Source organism: Thamnophis sirtalis, unplaced genomic scaffold, assembly GCF_051295495.1.
Source record: "Thamnophis sirtalis isolate CommonGarterSnake01/CBP01778 unplaced genomic scaffold, rThaSir2_p1.2 scaffold_17, whole genome shotgun sequence".
NCBI lineage: Eukaryota > Metazoa > Chordata > Lepidosauria > Squamata > Natricidae > Thamnophis > Thamnophis sirtalis.
Window position 1 is genome coordinate 3,964,067 of NW_028261397.1, and position 19,865 is coordinate 3,983,931.

At 48.7% G+C, this 19,865-nt stretch overlaps 1 protein-coding gene across 1 annotated transcript in view; it reads right to left on the reverse strand.

Moving 5' to 3' along the window:
• Positions 1–2,057: 2,057 nt before the first annotated feature.
• The window catches only part of LOC106552568 (multidrug and toxin extrusion protein 1), a gene marked incomplete at its 5' end in the record, with an annotated part of 21,600 nt that continues 3,792 nt past the window's right edge, over positions 2,058–19,865 (reverse strand). The window contains 10 exon segments of the mRNA XM_087702837.1: positions 2,058–2,720; positions 2,984–3,095; positions 4,867–4,961; positions 5,895–6,027; positions 8,343–8,412; positions 10,800–10,875; positions 11,963–12,071; positions 14,453–14,520; positions 16,567–16,680; positions 18,571–18,668. Of these exon segments, the coding sequence (XP_087558963.1) occupies positions 2,509–2,720; positions 2,984–3,095; positions 4,867–4,961; positions 5,895–6,027; positions 8,343–8,412; positions 10,800–10,875; positions 11,963–12,071; positions 14,453–14,520; positions 16,567–16,680; positions 18,571–18,668 (1,087 nt within the window).

The following is a 19,865-nucleotide window of genomic DNA, read 5'->3' on the forward strand; positions in this document are numbered from 1 at the left end:
ATGGCTGGGGGATTCTGGGAGTGGAAGTCCATCCCTCTTAAAGCAGGCTGGCTGGGAGATTCTGGGAGTGGAAGTCCTCCCCTCTTAAAGCATGATGGCTGGGGGATTCTGGGAGTGGAAGTCCGCCCTCTTAAAGCATTCTGGCTGGGGAATTCTGGAAGTGGAAGTTCACCCATCGTCCAGCTGCCAAGCTTGAGAAATGCTACCCAAAGATACGTCCAGAGGTTTGAGAGTAATGTGTTAGGCCCGTATGCTATTGGAGGCTGTACTACAATTCCCGCCATCCCCAGCTGGAATAAATTCCATTGTACAGGAGCTCCGCAGTTATTGAAAGTAAATATCACCTTCCAACTCGTATTTACAGCTCAAGAATCTAGGGAAGGTGTTCTGACACACACACACCCTCCGTACGGTGAGTCACGCTGACACAAGATTACTGTTAGCCAATTTATTCACAGTAATTAAGACGTTGGCAGCAACCCAGACTTCCACAGATAAGAAATACACACAAGAGCTTCTCCAGCTTTAGTATAACGCTTGTGTCCTGCAAACAGCCTCCTCCCAAAGTCTCTTCTTATATACTCTCTTGGGAGGAGCCTAATCACAACCACCTGGGCCCAATTATCTTCCATGTCTCCGTAATTGCTGCCGGCGCTTATCTGCCCGCCTTTGCCTGGCGTCCGGGACCAACTCCCTTAGCTCCTCCCCACTGCTCCAGGGCCTGACGTCAGGGACAAACTCCCTTTGGCTTTCACCGCTGCTCCATGCCTCAGGCGCCTCCTGGTGGCCAACCAGCCTCTCTGGTCCCTGCTCGGAGTCTCAACCCTGCCCAGGGTCCTCCACATCTTCCAGAGCCGACTCATAAGGTCCCTCGCTATCGGAGTTTGTCGGCAGCTTCTAAGATCTTCTAAGATTTCCCACATCCTTATTGCCGCTTAGCAACCTCTTCTCTTGACAGTTGCCTCAATTGCAAATATGCTTCTTCCTATCTCCCAAGATCAGTTCCGCATCCCATTATCCTGAGCATGCCCTAGGCACCCCTCGGCCATTGGTTCAACCACCCTAGGTTTGAAATGAGCAGACCTCAAACAAAACTAGGATTAGTAGTGTAAGAAGTAACCACACACTTTTCTAAAGATTGAAATGTTTGGGGGAATATTAAAAGAGGCTGAATAGTATATTTCTCCGCAAAGGAGAAATAGAGAAACGTGTTCTTAGAGGCAGAAAGCAACACTCAACGCCTTCTAGTAGGTGCCCGACAGGGCTGGGTTTCAACCGGTTCGCACCGGTCCCTGCGATCCGGTTGGTCGCCGAACCCGGAAGTAAGTAACTTCCGGGAACGGCGAAGCCCCCCCGCGCCCGCGCGCGCCCGCACACTGCTGGGAGCTTGAGAGAGAAACCCGAAAGGTGGTTTCTAATCCTGGTTAGGTTGTGCCCCGTGTATAAATAGCATGCTTGAGTTCCTAGCTAAGATCCTCAGAGCTTCGTTGGACCAAACCATGGCTAAAAAAAAAAAAAAACCACGTTGCACAAGCCAAATAAATCCTAAATTAATTACCCCGTCTGCTGCTTGGGTTAATCTCTTTAAATTAAAGGGCAACACCCCCCCCCCAAAAAAAATAGATGGCCCCTGGCATCTGCAGAGCGGTCAAAAAAGTCAAAATGGCACCCTTCCAACCATGTCATTGGAACTTCGTCTTTGCAATCCCACGTAAACAAGAATGAAACATCTATTTACCCTGCGACGGGGTCTTATTTTCTCTTAACGCCCCCCCACCAAAAAATAAGCACTTGGCCTTATTATTTTTGAAGTGCAGGATGCGGCAAGCTGCGTTGTAATATTTTGAGGGAGGGCTTATTTTAGCACATGCGCTCAGATGCCCAATTGGGCTTATTATTCGGGGAAGTCTTATTTTTGGGGAAACGTCGTATGAATCATGGTTGGAGTGTCATTTTGACTTTTTTGACCTCCCTGGGGTCCATATTTCCTTGTTTGCTAACTTTTTCTAACCTTGTTTCTTTGAAAGGCCTACGTTTAAAAACCATGTTTAAAAAAATTTACTACTAAAAGATGTTTATCTGGAAAGGTTACACGGTTATCTACGATGGAAAATAAACTTTCTGAACTCCCCAAAATCAGTCTTTTGCGTGTTGAGACGCCAGATTCGGCCAACTTGGGCGAAGCGAAATGGCCAAAACGTCCCGCGATGTTTGTCTGAGATGGGCGCACCCTGGTGGAAATTCGGAGTATAGCGTGTGTAACCTCTGAGCTTCGCCCCCTGGTGGAATTTCTGAGTGTGACGTCTGTAACTTTTGAACTTTGCCCCCTGGTGGAACTTTTGAGGGTAACGTCTGTAATTTCTGAACTTCGTCCCCCTGGTGGAATTTCTGAGTATAACACACTGGTGCCCTCTGCTGGATGAAACAGGTTCCTGCCACTGAGCATCCCGCTCTCGTTTCTTTGCCGTGGGTTCAAGGGGGGGGGCTGTTCTAGTCTCTCCCCAGCCGTTAATTGTGGACTGTGAATATCCGTATCAAAACTCCCACGGCTAGAATTCCCACGGCGCCGGCCACCGCCAGTCCCCGCCTCACAATCAGTTCTTTGGTCGTCAGAACCCGGCCCGTCTTGGGGACGCTGGACGCCGCCTTGTCCTGCAAGGTTGGTCCATCTATGACGGTGAAGCTCAGAAGCACAACGCCGTTCTGGGCATCCGTGTGTCCTGGAACAGAAAAGGACAAGCGGGACTCGAACACAGCTCCAGGCAGTCCTCGACTTAACGACCAGAATAGAGCCCACAATTCCCTATATCTTAAAATGAATAACTTTTTTTTCCAGGACCTGATTCGATTAAAGCCCTCCTGATTGCTTTAAAGCACAAACTCGATTCTTACTCCTTAATCCTGACACTGAACCTCGTCGTAAGTCGAGGACTGCCTGTATCGGCAAGGCCAGGCCTGGCACGGCTACAAAGTCTTGGCTCACCTCCAAACCCTACTTTGCATTCTGTATTGGAAGAGGAAACGGTCTTGTCTGGGATGGGAGCCGAGTTCAAATCCTTCACTGGCTTCTGAGAGAGTTTGACACGGTGCTGGGCCTTAAAAGAGAAGAGCCGGACAGCAGAGATGTTATTAAATGTATTTAAGCCAACACAGTTCTAGGTTGCATAAACAGAGGGAGAGAATCAAGATCAGGTGAAGGGTTAATACCACTTTACAAGGCCTTGGGAAGGCCACACTTGGAATACGGCATTCAGTTTTGGTCGCCACGATATAGAAAAGATGCGGAGACTCTAGAAAGAGTGCAGAGAAGAGCAAGAAAGAGGATTAGGGGACTGGAGGCTCAAACATATGAAGAACGGTTGCAGGAACTGGGTATGTCTAGTTGAATGAAAAGAAGGACTAGGGGAGACAGGATAGCAGTCTTCCAATATCTCAGGGGTTGCCCCAAAGAAGAGGGAGTCAAGCCATTCTCCAAGGCACCTGAGGGTAGAACAAGAAGCAATGGGTGGAAACTAATCAAGGAGAGAAGCAACCTAGAACTGAGGAGAAATTTCCTGACAGTGAGAACAATGAATCAGTGGAACAGAAGTTGCCTCCGGAAGTTGTGAATCCCCCAACACTGGAAGTCTTTAAGAAGATGTTGGATAGCCATTTGTCTGAAACGGTGTAGGGTTTCCTGCCTAGGCAGGGGGTTGGACTAGAAGACCTCCAAGGTCCCTTCCAACTCTCCTATTGTATTGCTTTTTTTTTTTAATATAGCCACTCAACTAACACACACAGTGACTGTAGGAGGCTGGGGTGTCAAACTGGATTTCTCGGAGGGCTGGATTAGCATCGTAATTGTCCTCCGCGGTTCGGCCAGGAGGGGTAGTAGAGCGAGGAGACGGGATGGACAGCCTCCTGCAACATCCTGGCAGCCAAAATGGGCTGCGAGGTGCCACGGGGTGCCCTCCTAGCCTATTTGGCCAGCAGGGTGCTGCAGGAGGGTGTCCAGGCCGAAAACGGGCCATGCATCGGCTGTCTCTACTCTCCCCCCTCCAGCAGCCCTTGTTCGCTAACAGAGGCACCGTGAGCTGGTCCTTTACTATTTACCGTACAGAGGATAAGATTAGAGGTTTTATTTATTTACTAGCTGATAACCCAACGCTGCCAGGATATTTATTTATCCCAACCCTCCTTCCATGAACGTTGCCACAATTTCTAATGTTGGGTTGTTTTTTTTCCCCTGACCCGAGGGAGCCCCCTTGTGGAGGACTGTGAAGCCGTTACCATGGCAATTCCATTGCGCTGTACAGTAGAATCCATTTTAAGGCGGTACGGTAGAAGCCATTTCAAGGCACAACAGGCTGTATCTTAACAGAACACACACCCCGAGGGGTGTTCGGGGTGTCTTACCCCCATAGTATTTGTCTCCAAAGAGTAAGTCATCTGTGTTCCAAGTTTTGTTGAAATTGATCAAGGCGTTCCAGAGTTATGTTGGAACACGCACACACAAACGCACACAGAGCCATATATTATATAGGCATAAAGTACGAGAATATCGGCCAAAAAAAAAGGACATCGCAGACAACGGATTCATTTAACGACTGTGATGTTTGCTTAATGACCACAGCTTTGGCTTTACAACTGTGGTGTTCACTTAACAACCCCTGTAAAACAAAAATTGGACATGGTTACATGGTGACTTGTTTAATGACCGGCGTGAGTATAAGTCTGGGCTCGATCATAGTTGTCGATAGAGGACTCCCTGTAAGACCAGCGGGGCGAAAGAGCGCGAATGGCCAGGATGGGAAGCAAAAAAAGGGAGATAGGAATCGTCACGCAGGAGGAGCGTTCCCTAGGGGTTGGAGCGTGGTTCCCTCTTACCTCTTCAGCCACCTGGTCCCAGTTCATGCGGATGACGTAAGTGATGGAACAAATGCAGGGGATCAGGGTGCAAACCAGCATGCCCAGCCAGAACCCTAGAAACGGCACAGAGAGGAGAAACTGAATAAAATCACACAGTCCTCAAGTCCTCAAGTTATGACCAACGACTTAGCAGCCATTCAAAGTTGCACCAGTTAGTTTGAAGTTAGCTTTACAAAAGGGGAATTAAAGTTCAAGAGAGAGATGATGCTAAAGTTAGTTAGTTTATTTTAGAATATGTTTGTTAAATGTTTATACCCTGTATTTGCTCTGGGAGGTTGGGGGGGATGTGGGCTTGGGGGGGGGGAGGGGAGGTATATATTTGTAAAACTTTTTAAAACTTTTAATTTAAAAAAAAAAGTTGCACCAGCACTGAGAAAAGTGACTTAAAGATTATTCTCGAACTCATGACGTCTGGAGGTCACGTGGCTGCCATTTGCGACTTTTCCAGACAAGCTCACTTAATGACCATGGTGATCTTGGACACAGGCAGTCCTCCACTTACAGCCATTCGCTTAAGGACTAAAGTTACGACTAAAGCACTGAAAAAAGTGACTGATGATTGTTTCCACACCTTACGGCAGTTTCAACTCTCCCCATGGTCAACTTGGGAGTGAGGCCACAGGTGGATGGTGAATGGCCCCTCCCAGAGGACATAAAAGAGGAGCGAAAGGGGAGTGGAGTTTGCAGGAGGCCATGAATTCGCTTAATTGGTTCGTGACTCTCCGAGATTCCCACGGTCACCTCCTGACTACGATTTGCAACTTTTTTGTTCAAAACCTGCATTTATTTCCAGTTTACGACAAAAACCTCCCTTTCGCAGAGTTTGCTTAGCAACCATTGTGGGGGGAAAAAGATTGCAAAATCAAATCAGACCCATTTTATGATCCCCACAACTCACAACTCTAATTGTGGGGTTCAATTATCATCGTAACTCAAGGACTAGTTGGACAAGAGGCGCCATGCCACTCTCTGCTCAATGCCAGTACCTATCATGCCAATTTTGGCTACGAAAAGGAGCACGGCCCCCAAGGGCAGGCCGACGGTGTAGTAGCCCAACGTGTTGAAAATGGCGCCTAGTTTCTGCCTTCCGGTGCCACGCAGCACCCCGCTGGTCGTCGCCTGCAAGGGACGAAAAGAAGGATGGGTACAAGAGAGCTTGTTAACATCTGCAAATTGAAGGGGTGTGGACTTCAACTCCCAGGGTTCCCACTGTGCTGGCTGGGGGATTCTGGGAGTGGAAGTCCTTCCCTCTTAAAGCATGCTGGCTGGGGGATTCTGGGAGTGGAAGTCCTCCCCTCTTAAATCATGGCTGGCTGGGGGATTCTGGGAGTGGAAGTCCACCCGTCTTAAAGCATTCTGGCTGGGGAATTCTGGGACTGGAAGTCCACCCGTCTTAAAGCCTGCTGGATGGGGAATTCTGGGAGTGGAAGTCCTCCCCTCTTAAAGCATCCTGGCTGGGGGATTCTGGGAGTGGAAGTCCACCCCTCTTAAAGCATTGCTGGCTGGGGAATTCTGGGAGTGGAAGTCCTCCCCTCTTAAAGCCTGCTGGCTGGGGGATTCTGGGAGTGGAAGTCCTCCCCTCTTAAAGCATCCTGGCTGGGGGATTCTGGGAGTGGAAGTCGTCCCCTCTTAAAGCCTGCTGGCTGGGGGATTCTGGGAGTGGAAGTCCTCCCCTCTTAAAGCATCCTGGCTGGGGGATTCTGGGAGTGGAAGTCCTCCCCTCTTAAAGCAATCTGGCTGGGGATTCTGGGAGTGGAAGTCCTCCCCTCTTAAAGCATGATGGCTGGGGAATTCTGGGAGTGGAAGTCCTCCCCTCTTAAAGCATTCTGGCTGGGGGATTCTGGGAGTGGAAGTCCTCCCCTCTTAAAGCATCCTGGCTGGGGAATTCTGGGAGTGGAAGTCCTCCGCTCTTAAAGCATCCTGGCTGGGGGATTCTGGGAGTGGAAGTCCTCCCCTCTTAAAGCCTGCTGGCTGGGGGATTCTGGGAGTGGAAGTCCTCCCCTCTTAAAGCATGCTGGCTGGGGGATTCTGGGAGTGGAAGTCCTCCCCTCTTAAAGCATTCTGGCTGGGGAATTCTGGGAGTGGAAGTCCTCCCCTCTTAAAGCATTCTGGCTGGGGGATTCTGGGAGTGGAAGTCCACCCCTCTTAAAGCATTCTGGCTGGGGGATTCTGGGAGTGGAAGTCACCCCTCTTAAAGCATTCTGGCTGGGGGATTCTGGGAGTGGAAGTCCACCCCTCTTAAAGCATTCTGGCTGGGGGATTCTGGGAGTGGAAGTCCACCCCTCTTAAAGCATTCTGGCTGGGGGATTCTGGGAATGGAAGTCCACCCCTCTTAAAGCATTCTGGCTGGGGGATTCTGGGAGTGGAAGTCACCCCTCTTGAAGCATGCTGGCTGGGGGATTCTGGGAGCGGAAATCCATCCATCTTAAAGCATTCTGGCTGGGGGATTCTGGGAGTGGAAGTCCTCCCCTCTTAAAGCATCCTGGCTGGGGAATTCTGGGAGTGGAAGTCCTCCCCCTCTTAAAGCATTCTGGCTGGGGGATTCTGGGAGTGGAAGTCCACCCCTCTTAAAGCATTCTGGCTGGGGGATTCTGGGAATGGAAGTCCACCCCTCTTAAAGCATTCTGGCTGGGGATTCTGGGAGTGGAAGTCACCCCTCTTGAAGCATGCTGGCTGGGGGATTCTGGGAGTGGAAATCCATCCATCTTAAAGCATTCTGGCTGGGGGATTCTGGGAGTGGAAGTCCTCCCCTCTTAAAGCCTGCTGGCTGGGGGATTCTGGGAGTGGAAGTCCTCCCCTCTTAAAGCATCCTGGCTGGGGGATTCTGGGAATGGAAGTCCACCCCTCTTAAAGCATTCTGGCTGGGGGATTCTGGGAGTGGAAGTCACCCCTCTTGAAGCATGCTGGCTGGGGGATTCTGGGAGCGGAAATCCATCCATCTTAAAGCATTTTGTATGGGGAATTCTGGGAGCAGAAGTCCACCTATCATAAACCATTTTGTATGGGGAATTCTGGGAGTTGAAGTCCATCCATCTTAAAGCATGCTGGTTGGGGAATTCTGGGAGTTGAGGTCCACCTCTCTTAAAGCATGCTGGCTTGAGGCTTCTGGGATTTGAATGAGGCAGACTGAGTGAGGAATTCTGGGGGTTAATGTAAGGCAGGCTGGTTAGGGAATCCTGGGAATTGAAGTCACCCAACCACAAAGTATGCTGGCTGGAGAATTCTTGGAGTTGAGGTCCATCCATTCCACCCCAACGCATGCTACCTTCACATACCCCATTAAGGCATGGTTTGGTCATCGGTGGTTTAACTAAACCATCCACAGTTGACCGTAACCCTAAAACATTTGAGGGTGCCAGGGCTTAACTCCAGCTTTTAAATTTATTTAACCCTCTCCAGCCCAGTGGGAAGAAGTGAGAAAGAAAAGGACTCACACATAGAGCTTCAAACAGGTGGAAGGCTATGTAGACGGGCATCACATAAGCCACGAGGTCAACCACTTCTCTGTTTTGGACAAATAAGATTAAAACTGTTGTAATATAATTCCTTGTGTAGGTGTGGGTCACCCATGGCCCAGTGGATAACAGGCCATGCAGAGCCACGCTGAACCACACAGGAGAAAACAAACTCCTACATAACATAACTTCCTGATAGTTCATAACATAACATCCTGAGGTTCACTCTAAATGTGCCTTATCCAACGACTCCAGGATTTGACCATATATAGACAGAACGTCCCTGAGCAGTAGATTAGAGATTGTAGTTTTACAGGCTGTCTTTAATCACATGCTGATTGCTGATTGCTGATTGCTCCTCCTGCCTTTGTTCTATCTTAATAAAAGGGGCTACCAGGGTCCAATCTTGGTCGCTCCATCCCGAGAAAGATCGTGCCCGTGTCTTTTCTCCACATTGGCCTCATCATCAGCACCAAACCTCTTCTAAGTCAGGGTGTCCAATCCTTAAGAGCTGTGGACTTCATCGCTGGAAGCTTTTAAGAAAGAGACTGGACTGCCATCTGTCAGAATTGGTGTAGGGTCTCCTGCTTGGGTTTTTATTTGGGGGGGGGAGGTTGGACTAGATGATCTACAAGGTCCCTTCCACTCTGTTATTCAGTGGAATAGCTTGCCTTCAAAAGTTGTGGGAGCTTCATTCACTGGGAGCTTTCAAGAAGAGACTGGACAGAATTGATCTGACAGAATTGGTGCAGGGTCTCCTGATTGAGGGGGGGTGGACTAGATGACCTACAAGGTCCCTTCCAACTCTGTTTAACTGTTAAAGAGTTGAGAGGAGAGGAGAAAAGAAGAGAAGTTGTGGGAGCTTCATCACTGGAAGGTTTCAAGAAGAAACTGGACTGCCCTCTGTCAGAAATGGTATAGCGTCTCCTGATTGGGAGGGGGGTGGACTAGATCAGTGGTCCCCAACCCCCGGTCCGCGGACCGGTGCCGGGCCGTGGAGTACCTGGCACCGGGCCGCGCAGCGACCGGGGGCCATGATCGCTGCAGCGGCCGGGGCCCGGGGCCATGATCGCTGCAGCGGCCGGGGGACATGATCGCTGCAGCGGCCAGGGGACATGATCGCTGCAGCGCAAAGGCTCCTGGGCCGTGCGCAAAAGCTCCTGGGCCGTGCACAAAGGCTCCAGGGAAGTTTAATCAAAACAATCTGATATATAAACAATCAATGTGTCGTCGCGAACAACGCTCCCCACCCCTGCCCGCGCTCAGCAGGCCACGGTAAAATTATCAAAGGCTGACTGGTCCGCGGCGATAAAAAGGTTGGGGACCACTGGACTAGATGACCTACAAGGTCCCTTCAAACTCTGTCAATCTGTCTGTTAAAGAAGAGAAGAGAAGTTGTGGGAGCTTCATCCCTGGAGGCTTTCAAGAAGAGACTGGACAGGATTGATCTGGCAGAATTGGTGCAGGGTCTCCTGCTTGATTGGGGGTTGGACTAGATGACCTGCAAGGTCCCTTCCAACTCTTTTGCCTTCAAAAGGTGTGGGAGCTTCATCACTGGAAGCTTTCAAGAAGAGACTGGACTGCCATCTGTCAGATGTAGGGTCCACTGCTTGAGTGTGGGGAGGGGGTTGGACTAGATGACCTACAAGGTCCCTTCAAACTCTGTTCATCTCTAACTAACTCCCAGAATTCTGAGAATTGAAGTCCACAGGTCTAAAAGGTGCCAAGACTGGATACCCCTGATTCATGGGACTCACAAACACGCAGATTTATTATTACAGGTAGTCCTCGACTTACAACAGTTCATTTAGTGGCCATTCAAAGCTACAAAGGCACCTTCAGAAGGGACTTATAACTGTGTTTCACGCCTACGACCGTCGCAGCATCCCCTTGGTCACCTGATCAAAATTCAGACCGTTAGCAACTGGTTCATATTTACGATGGTTTGCAGCATCCCCAGGGGGGGTCACATGATGGGATCCCCTTTGGTGACCTTCCAACAAGCGCGAGGCAGTCGGATTCACTTTACGGCCGTGCATCTAACTGAACAAGTGCAGTGATTTCCTTAACAACTGGGACGAGAAAAGTCGTAAAATGGGGGGAAAACAGACTTATCTGTCTCGCTTAGCAACGTAAATGTTGGGCTCAATTGTGGTCATAAGTCGAGGACTATTGGAATACTAAGTCCTTGACTTACGACGGGTGACATAGCAAGCGTTTGAAGTTATAACATCAGCCCCTCCGTCACATGAGCCCGGGGGGGGGGGTGATGTTCCTTGGTAACCCCCCTGAATTTACACCTGTAAATAAACCAGCTTTTTCACTGCCATTGTAAGTTCAGATGGTCGTTAAACAAGTAATGGTAGGTCGAAGACAACCTGTCTATTCAAGATGCCCTCAGGATCTGAGGGGTTCACGCCCGATTGTCACACTTACTTTTCACTTGTGAAAATGTACGCCAAAACATCCTTCGAGGCTGTCAACGCAACACACATCAGGAGGAAGAATCCAACTGGAGGGGGGGGGGAAAGAGAGAAAGATAGAAAGAGAAAGAGAGAGAAAGGAGGAAAGAGAAAGGAAGAAAACTTATGATCACAATTGAGCCCAAAATTTTGGTTGTTAAGCAAGAGCATTGTTAAGTAAGTTTCACCACATTTTCCAAGTTGGCCATACCCACACAGTCACATGACCGCTGAGCCGCCCCCCACCCGGTCACATGACCACCGAGCCACTCCCACCCGGTCACATGACCTCCGAGCCACTCCCACCCGGTCACATGACCTCCGAGCTACCCCTGCCTGGTCACATGACTGCCGAGCCACTCCCGCCCAGTCACATGAATGCTGGGCTACTCCCACCCGGTCACATGACCGCCGAGCCACTCCCACCCAATCACATGACTGCTGAGCCACTCCCACCCAGTCGCATGACCTCTGAGCCACTCCCACCCGGTCACATGACCGCCGAACCACTCCCACCAGATCACATGACCTCCGAGCCACTCCCACCCGGTCACATGACCCCCGAGCCACTCCCACCCAGTCACATGACTGCCAAGTTACCCCTGCCTGGTCACATGACTGCTGAGCCACCCCTGCCTGGTCACATGACCACCGACCCACTCCTGCCCAGTCACATGATCGCTGGGCCACTCCCACCCGGTCACATGACTGCCGAGCCACTCCCATCCGGTCACATGACCACCAAGTCACTCCCCCAGTCACATGACCGCCAAGCCACTCCCACCCGGTCACATGACCACCAAGCCACCCCCACCCACCCAGTCACATGACCGCCAAGCCATTCCCGCCTGGTCACATGATACACACAATAAAAATCCACATGTAAACACTTAAGGAGTACCTAGATCAGGTGTGTCCCTATCTGTGGACAATTAATTAACCAGTGGAACAGCTTGCCACCAGAAGTTGGATGTTTTTAAGAAGAGACTGGACAGGCATTTGTCCGGAATGGGTCTTTTCTGAGCAGGGGGTTGGACTAGAAGACCTCCAAGGCCCCTTCCAGCTCTCTTCTGGTCCTGAAATGCTGGTTTATGCTTCCCATGGATTCTCGCCTTTCTATCGGCCCCAGAAAGATACCTGTGCAAAATATGGCGACCATGGAAGACCTCCGGGCCTCTTCCACCTTCCCAGCCCCTAAGGCATTGCCGACTCGGACGCTGGTGGAGGCCCCGATCCCAAAGGGAATCTAAAACAGACAAAGAGAGGAGACAGACCTGGATTTATTGATATATATATTTATATATATATAAATAAATAATATTCCCAGAATGGGATGGAACCCATTAAGGTGGAGGGCAACTGGACTTCCTGGTTCTTCTTTGAAGAAGTTTCCCTTCCCATCCAAGGAGCTTCTTCAACTCGGACTGGATGGCGGGGGATGGAAGGGTTTAGATTCCTTGCAGACAGCTGGTCATTTGCATCCTTTTACAGCAGGGGTGTCCAAACTTGGGAACTTTAAAACTTATGGACTTATGCTGCCTGGGGAATGCTGGGAGTTGAAGTCCACAAGTCTTAACGTTGGCTGGGGAATTCTGGGAATTGAAGTCCACAAGTCTTAAAGTTGGCTGGGGAATTCTGGGAGTTGAAGTCCACAATTCTTAAAGTTGGCTGGGGAATTCTGGGAATTGAAGTCCACAAGTCTTAAAGTTGGCTGGGGAATTCTGGGAATTGAAGTCCACAAGTCTTAAAATTGGCTGGGGAATTCTGGGAGTTGAAGTCCACAAGTCTTAAAATTGGCTGGGGAATTCTGGGAGTTGAAGTCCACAAGTCTTAAAATTGGCTGGGGAATGCTGGGAGTTGAAGTCCATAAGCCTTAAAGTTGGCTGGGGAATTCTGGGAGTTGAAGTCCACAAGTCTTAAAGTTGGCTGGGGAATTCTGGGAGTTGAAGTCCACAAGTCTTAAAGTTGGCTGGGGAATGCTGGGAGTTGAAGTCCACAAGTCTTAAAGTTGGCTGGGGAATTCTGGGAGTTGAAGTCCACAAGTCTTAAAGTTGGCTGGGGAATTCTGGGAGTTGAAGTCCACAAGTCTTAAAGTTGGCTGGGGAATTCTGGGAGTTGAAGTCCACAAGTCTTAAAGTTGGCTGGGGAATTCTGGGAGTTGAAGTCCACAAGTCTTAAAATTGGCTGGGGAATTCTGGGAGTTGAAGTCCACAAGTCTTAAAATTGGCTGGGGAATTCTGGGAGTTGAAGTCCACAAGTCTTAAAATTGGCTGGGGAATTCTGGGAGTTGAAGTCCACAAGTCTTAAAGTTGGCTGGGGAATTCTGGGAGTTGAAGTCCACAAGTCTTAAAGTTCCCAAGTTTGGACAGCCCTGTTTTAGAGGGTCGTCGAATTGAATTTATCATTTTAATAATTTACTGTTTTTAAAATGATTTTACTATTTTTATTCTTGATGTGATGTTTTTTAGGTTCCTGTTTTTTTATATTCCTGCCTTCGGTTGCCTTCATGTGCAAGTAGGCGGCAATGTAAGTTTTCTAATATAAAATAAAAATAAATAAATACCCTACTGGTGGTCCTCGATTTACAACGGTTCACTTAGTGACCGTTTGACATCACAAGGCCACTGAAAAAAAGTGATTTACGATCGGTTTCCCCCCCCCCACACACACACAACCATTGCAGCATCCCCTCCATGGTCACATGATCAAAACTCAGGTGGCTTGGCAACTGACTCATACTTATGACGGTCTCATGGTCCCGAGGTCAGCGATCCCTTTGTGCAACGTTCTGACTAGCAAACTTCATGGGGAAGCCGGATTCACTTAGCAACCGTTTTATTAACTTAACAACTGCAGTGATTCGCTTAGAAGCTGGGGCAAGGCAAGTCGTAATAAGGGGCAAAACCTGCTGAACAACTATCTTACTTCGCAAGGCAAATTTCGGGCTGCATTGTGGTCGTAAAGCGAGGACTTCCTGGCACAGATAGTTTAGCAACCATAACTGGTCATTCAGCAAAACCTTGCAACTGTGTTTATGATCCGACTCCACTTTCCTTTGGTTTATAGACCTGCAAACGTCATAAATGTGAGGACTGATTGTAAAAAATTTTTTTCCTCATGGTTGTTAAATGTGAACAGTCAGTAAATGAGGCAGTTGTCTAAAGAGGACTACCTTTAGTCCTTGATTTGTGGCCATGATTGCAATGGGAACTTTGGTTGCTAAGTGATATGACCATGAAATGAGTTGCACCTCACTTTACGACCTTTTTGGGACTCATGGGACCCTGCAGCCGTCATAAACATGAGTCAGTTGCCAAGCGTCCGAATTTTGATCCTGCGTCTGTGGGGAAATGCTGCAGATGGTTGTAAGTGTGAGGACTGGTCCTGTTCCTTTTCTCCACACCCTCATAATTACACAGGGGTCTTTAAATAAACAGTCATAAGTCCAAGACCGACTGTACCGGCATGTGAATTACAGCCCATGCAAAGCATAAGATGCACACAAAAATGCAGAGAAATTGACATTTTGGTTTGCTAAATCCAGGTGTCTGCCCAGGAAGGTCGAAAAAGTCAAAATGGCAGACCGTGCCCTGTTTTGTGGCGATATGGTGGACGGGAAATGCTTACCATATAAGCTACGGTGGCAATTTCATAGATGATAGATTGTGCAGACAGATCCAGCACACTGAGGAGGCCTGAAATAAAATTTAAAAAATCACAGGAAAAAAGGAAAAATAAATATTTCAGGGGTGCCCTGAGGGAAGAGAACCAAAAAGTCAAAATAAAGGCAAAAACAGATCATGGCAGACTAATCTTATGGCATTCTTTGACAAAGTGACAAAATTAGTGGACCGGAGGAATGCCGTCGATGTAGTTTACTTGGACTTTAGTAAGGCATTTGATAAGGTAGATCATAACCTACTACCAGATAAAGTAGAAGAATGTGGGTTGGACAGCATCACCACCAGATGGATTCGTAACTGGCTGACCAACCACACTCAACGTGTAGCCCTCAATGGAAGTGCATCTACTACATGGAGGGAAGTATGCAATGGAGGACCCCAAGGCTCTGTTTTGGGCCCAGGACTCTTCAACGTCTTCATCAATGACTTGGACGAGGGGATAGATGGGGAACTCATCAAATTTGCAGATGACACCAAGATGGCAGGAATAGCCAACACTCCAGAAGACAGGCTCAAGATACAGAAGGATCTTGACAAACTTGAACATTGGGCACTAGCTAACAAAATGAAATTCAACGGTGAAAAAAGTCAGGTTCTACATGTAGGCAAGAAAAACGAAATGCACAGGTACAGTGTAGGTGGTACCTTCCTCAATAGTAGTAACTGTGAAAGGGATCTTGGAGTCCTAGTGGACAACCATTTAAATAGGAGCCAGCCGTGTGCAGCAGCTGCCAAAAAAGCCAACACAGTTCTAGGCTGCATCAACAGAGGGAGAGAATCAAGATCACGTGAAGGGTTAATACCACTTTATAAGGCCTTGGGAAGGCCACCCTTGGAATATTTGCATCCAGTTTTGGTCGCCATGATGTAGAAAAGATGCTGAGACTCTGGAAAGAGTGCAGAGAACAGCAACAAAGAGGATTAGGGGACTGGAGGCTAAAACATATGAAGAACGGTTGCAGGAACTGGGTATGGCTAGTTTAATGGAAAGAAGGACCAGGGGAGACATGATAGCAGTCTTCCAATATCTCAGGGGTTGCCCCAAAGAAGAGGGAGTCAAGCTATTCTCCAAGGCACCTGAGGGCAGAACAAGAAGCAATGGGTGGAAACTAATCAAGGAGAGAAGCAACTTAGAACTAAGGAGGAATTTCCTGACAGTGAGGACAATTAATCCGTGGAACAGAAGTTGCCTCCAGAAGTTGTGAATGCCCCAACACTGGAAGTCTTTAAGAAGATGCTGGATAGCCATTTGTCTGGAATGGAATAGGGTCTCCTGCTTGATCAGAGGGTTGGACTAGAAGACCTCCAAGGTCCCTTCCAACTCTGCTATTGTATTGTGTTTTATTGTAAAAAGTCAAAATGGTGGCTCGGCCTCCATCTTGACTTTTTGGATCTCTTCCCTGAGGGCTCCTGCAAGGATCATGGCAACCCTCAATGTACAACCACAATTGGAACCAGAATTACTGATGCTAAGCAGGACAGTTGCTAAGTGAGTCGCCCTCACTTTTACAACCGTGTGGTCATTAAGTGAGTCCGGCTTCTCTCACGGCTTGTTGAGAAGGTGCGCAAGTGTAAATGATGTGACCCTGGGGTGCTGCAACCTTTGTAAGTACAGATAGTCCTCAACTTACAACAGTACATTTAGTGACCGTTTGAAATTACACTGGAATTAAACTATTTTTCACATTTGTGACCGTTGTGGCAGCATCCCGGTGGTCACGCGATCAAAATTCAGGCGCTTGGCAAAGTGACTCCTATTTATGACGGTCGCAGTGTCCCGGGGTCGTGTGATCCCCTTTTGCGACCTACTGAGAAGCATTAGGGGAGCCAGATTCATTTAACAACCATGTGACTAATTTAAGAACCGCAGGGATTCACTTAATGAATGTGGCGAGAAAGGTCGTAAAAATGGGGCCAACCTCGCTTCACAAATTTCTCACTTAACAACCTAAAGTTTGGGCTCAGTTGTGGTCGTAAGTTGAGGACTACCTCTAGGAGGAAGGGCCTGTCCTGCCCCACCCACCCCAGCCATAGCTCCTCCCCCTTCCCGCTCCTGACCTATCAGAAAGCTTCCAATTTCGAAGGTCCACCATTCAATGCAAATCATCAGCATGCTAGGAATTGCCAGCGACATGAAGAGGCCCCATTCCTGCAGGCAATCCATGGACCAGCCTGGAAAAAGAAAGGAAGATCACTCGAACAAGCCAGGATTCGTGGTTTGAAAGCATAAAAATCAAACAACAAGAGAATGCTGGCTTTTGAGTCCGGCACAAGAATATCTAAAGGATCCACAGAATAGAGTCAAATGCCATTTTTAATAAAGCAGGACTAGAACTCCCAGTCTCCTGGGGATTGGGCCAAAGTCACCCAGATACCGTCCTGGGTTAGGCAGGACTAGAACTCCCAGTCTCCTGGGGATTGGGCCAAAGTCACCCAGATACCGTCCTGCGTTAGGCAGGACTAGAACTCCCTGTCTCCTGGGGATTGGGCCAAAGTCACCCAGATACCGTCCTGCGTTAGGCAGGACTAGAACTCCCTGTCTCCTGGGGATTGGGCCAAAGTCACCCAGATACCGTCCTGTGTTAGGCAGGACTAGAACTCACTGTCTTCTGGTGATTGGGCAAAGTCACCCAGATACTGTCCTGTGTTAGGCAGGACTAGAACTCCCAGTCTCCTGGTGATTGGGCCAAAGTCACCCAGATACCGTCCTGCGTTAGGACTAGAACTCACAGTCTCCTGGTGATTGGGCCAAAGTCACCCAGATACCATCCTGCGTTAGGCAGGACTAGAACTCCCTGTCTCCTGGTGATTGGGCCAAAGTCACCCAGATACCGTCCTGCGTTAGGCAGGACTAGAACTCCCTGTCTCCTGGTGATTGGGCCAAAGTCACCCAGCTGGCTTTCATGCCTAAGTCAGGACTAGAACTCAGAGTCTCCTGGTGATTGGCTGAAAGTCACCTTGCTGGCTTTCATGCTTAAGGTGGGACTGGAACTCACTGTCCCCTGGTGATTGGCCCAAAGTCACCCAGCAGGCCTTCATATCTAAGACGGAACTAGAACTCACAATCTCCTTCTTTCTAACCTGATATATTAATCACTAGGCTAAACTGGCTCTCTAATCCATCCTCTAATTGAGAAGTCACCAGTGGGAGTCTGGGAGGGGAACTAGAACTCACAGTCTCCTAGTGAGGGGCCCAAAGTCACCCAGATAGGTTTCATGCCTAAAGTGGAACTAGAACTCACAGTCTCCTAGTGAGGGGCCCAAAGTCACCCAGATAGGTTTCATGCCTAAGGTGGAACTAGAACTCACAGTTTCCTAGTGAGGGGCCCCAAGTCACCCAGATAGGTTTCCTGCCTAAGGTGGAACTAGAACTCACAATCTCCTAGTGAGTGGCCCAAAGTTACCCAGGTAGGTTTCCTGCCTAAGGTGGAACTAGAACTCACAGTCTCCTAGTGAATGGCCCAAAGTCACCCAGATAGGTTTCATGCCTAAGGTGGAACTAGAACTCACAGTCTCCTAGCGAGTGGCCCAAAGTCACCCAGTTAGCTATCATGCCTAAGGTGGAACTAGAACTCACAGTCTCCTAGTGATTGACCCAAAGTCACCCAGATGGGTTTCATGCCTAAAAGGGGGGGGGGTGCACATGTATGTGCAGATGGGTGGGGAGGGGTGGGTGGGCGTGCGCATTCGCCATCCCTCCGCCAGACCAAACTGTCTCTCTAATCCACCTTCTAATTGAGAAGGAGCCGAGGTGGCGCAGTGGTTAAATGCAGCACTGCAGGCTACTTCAGCTGACTGCAGTTCTGCAGTTCGGCTGTTCAAATCTCACCCGCTCAGGGTTGACTCAGCCTTCCATCCTTCCGAGGTGGGTGAAATGAGGACCCAGAGTGTGGGGGCGATATGCTGACTCTGTAAACCGCTTAGAGAGGGCTGAAAGCCCTATGAAGCGGTATATAAGTCTACTGCTATTGCTATTGCTAAGGCGGGGAGGGGGGCAAGTGAGGAAGGGCAACCCCCCCCTCTTCCTCAGGGCTATCAGGTGGGGAGGGGGGGAAATCTCACCTCCCCAGGTTTCGACGTGCAGCTTCTTCCACTTGATGTAGAGGAAGAGGGCGATGGCTTGCGCATACTGAGCGATGGTGTTGGCCCACGCAGACCCCCTTGGAGGAAAGGAAAAGAGGCGCAGAAGAGAAATGAGGGGGCCATTTTTAAAAAAATATAATTGCTTTGGGGGTTTTTTGGGGAGTTCATTTTGTGACTATTCACACCGTGTTGTTTTCAGTTTTTTTTGCAGTGCCCTCGATGGAGAGGAATTCCAATTCAGACGGTCCTTGACTTACGACGCCTTCCTTTGTCCATTTAAAGTTGCAACGGCCCTGAAAAAGGTGGCCTGTGATCCGTCCTCACACTTACGACGGTCACAGTGTCTGCCTGGTGGAAATTTTTAGCGCTTGGCAGCCTTCCCAGGGACATTGGATGGCCAGCCGTGACTTTCCCAGGGGTCCTTCCGACAAGCAGAGGACATGGGAGAACCAGGGTTTGCTTAGTGACCATCTGCTTCACTTAAGGACCGCAGGCTTCACTTAACGGCTGTGGCAGAAAAGGTTGCAAAATTGTAAAATTGATGACCGCATCCCGTTCCAATTGTAGTCATAAGCCAAGGATTATCCATACTGGGAGTCCTCGACTTACAACTGTTCATTTAAGGGACACACAATTCACTTCACACAATTCAGATGTTTGACAACTGACTCACGTTTATGACGGTTGCAGCATCCTGGGGTCACGTGATCCCTTCTTGTGACCTTCTGCTAAGCAAAATCAATTTTTTTTGGGGGGGAACCAGATTCACTTAACAACCATGTTGCTAACTTTTCAATTCCAGTGATTCACTTAACAACTATGCTGCTAACTTATCAACTCCAGTGATTCACTTAACAACCATGCTGCTAACTTTTCAACTCCAGTGATTCACTTAACAACCATGTTGCTAGCTTATCAACTCCAGTGATTCACTTAACACCCATGCTGCTAATTTATCAACTCCATGGATTCACTTTACAACCATGTTGCTAACTTATCAACTCCAGTGATTCACTTAACAATTGTGCCAAGAAAGGTCGTAAAATGGAACAAAACTCACTTAACAACAGATTAATTTTGGGCTCAATGATGGTCATAAGTCGAGGACTACCTGCAATGGATCTCTGTTACTCCTTTAAATTGTTACGTTTTGCTATATGCAGCCAATCCTTGACTTAGCCCATAATTTCCATTGCTAAGTGAGACAGTTTTTGTCCCATTTTACAACCTTTCTCACCACAGTTGTTACTTGGATCAGTGCAGTTATTTGGTTA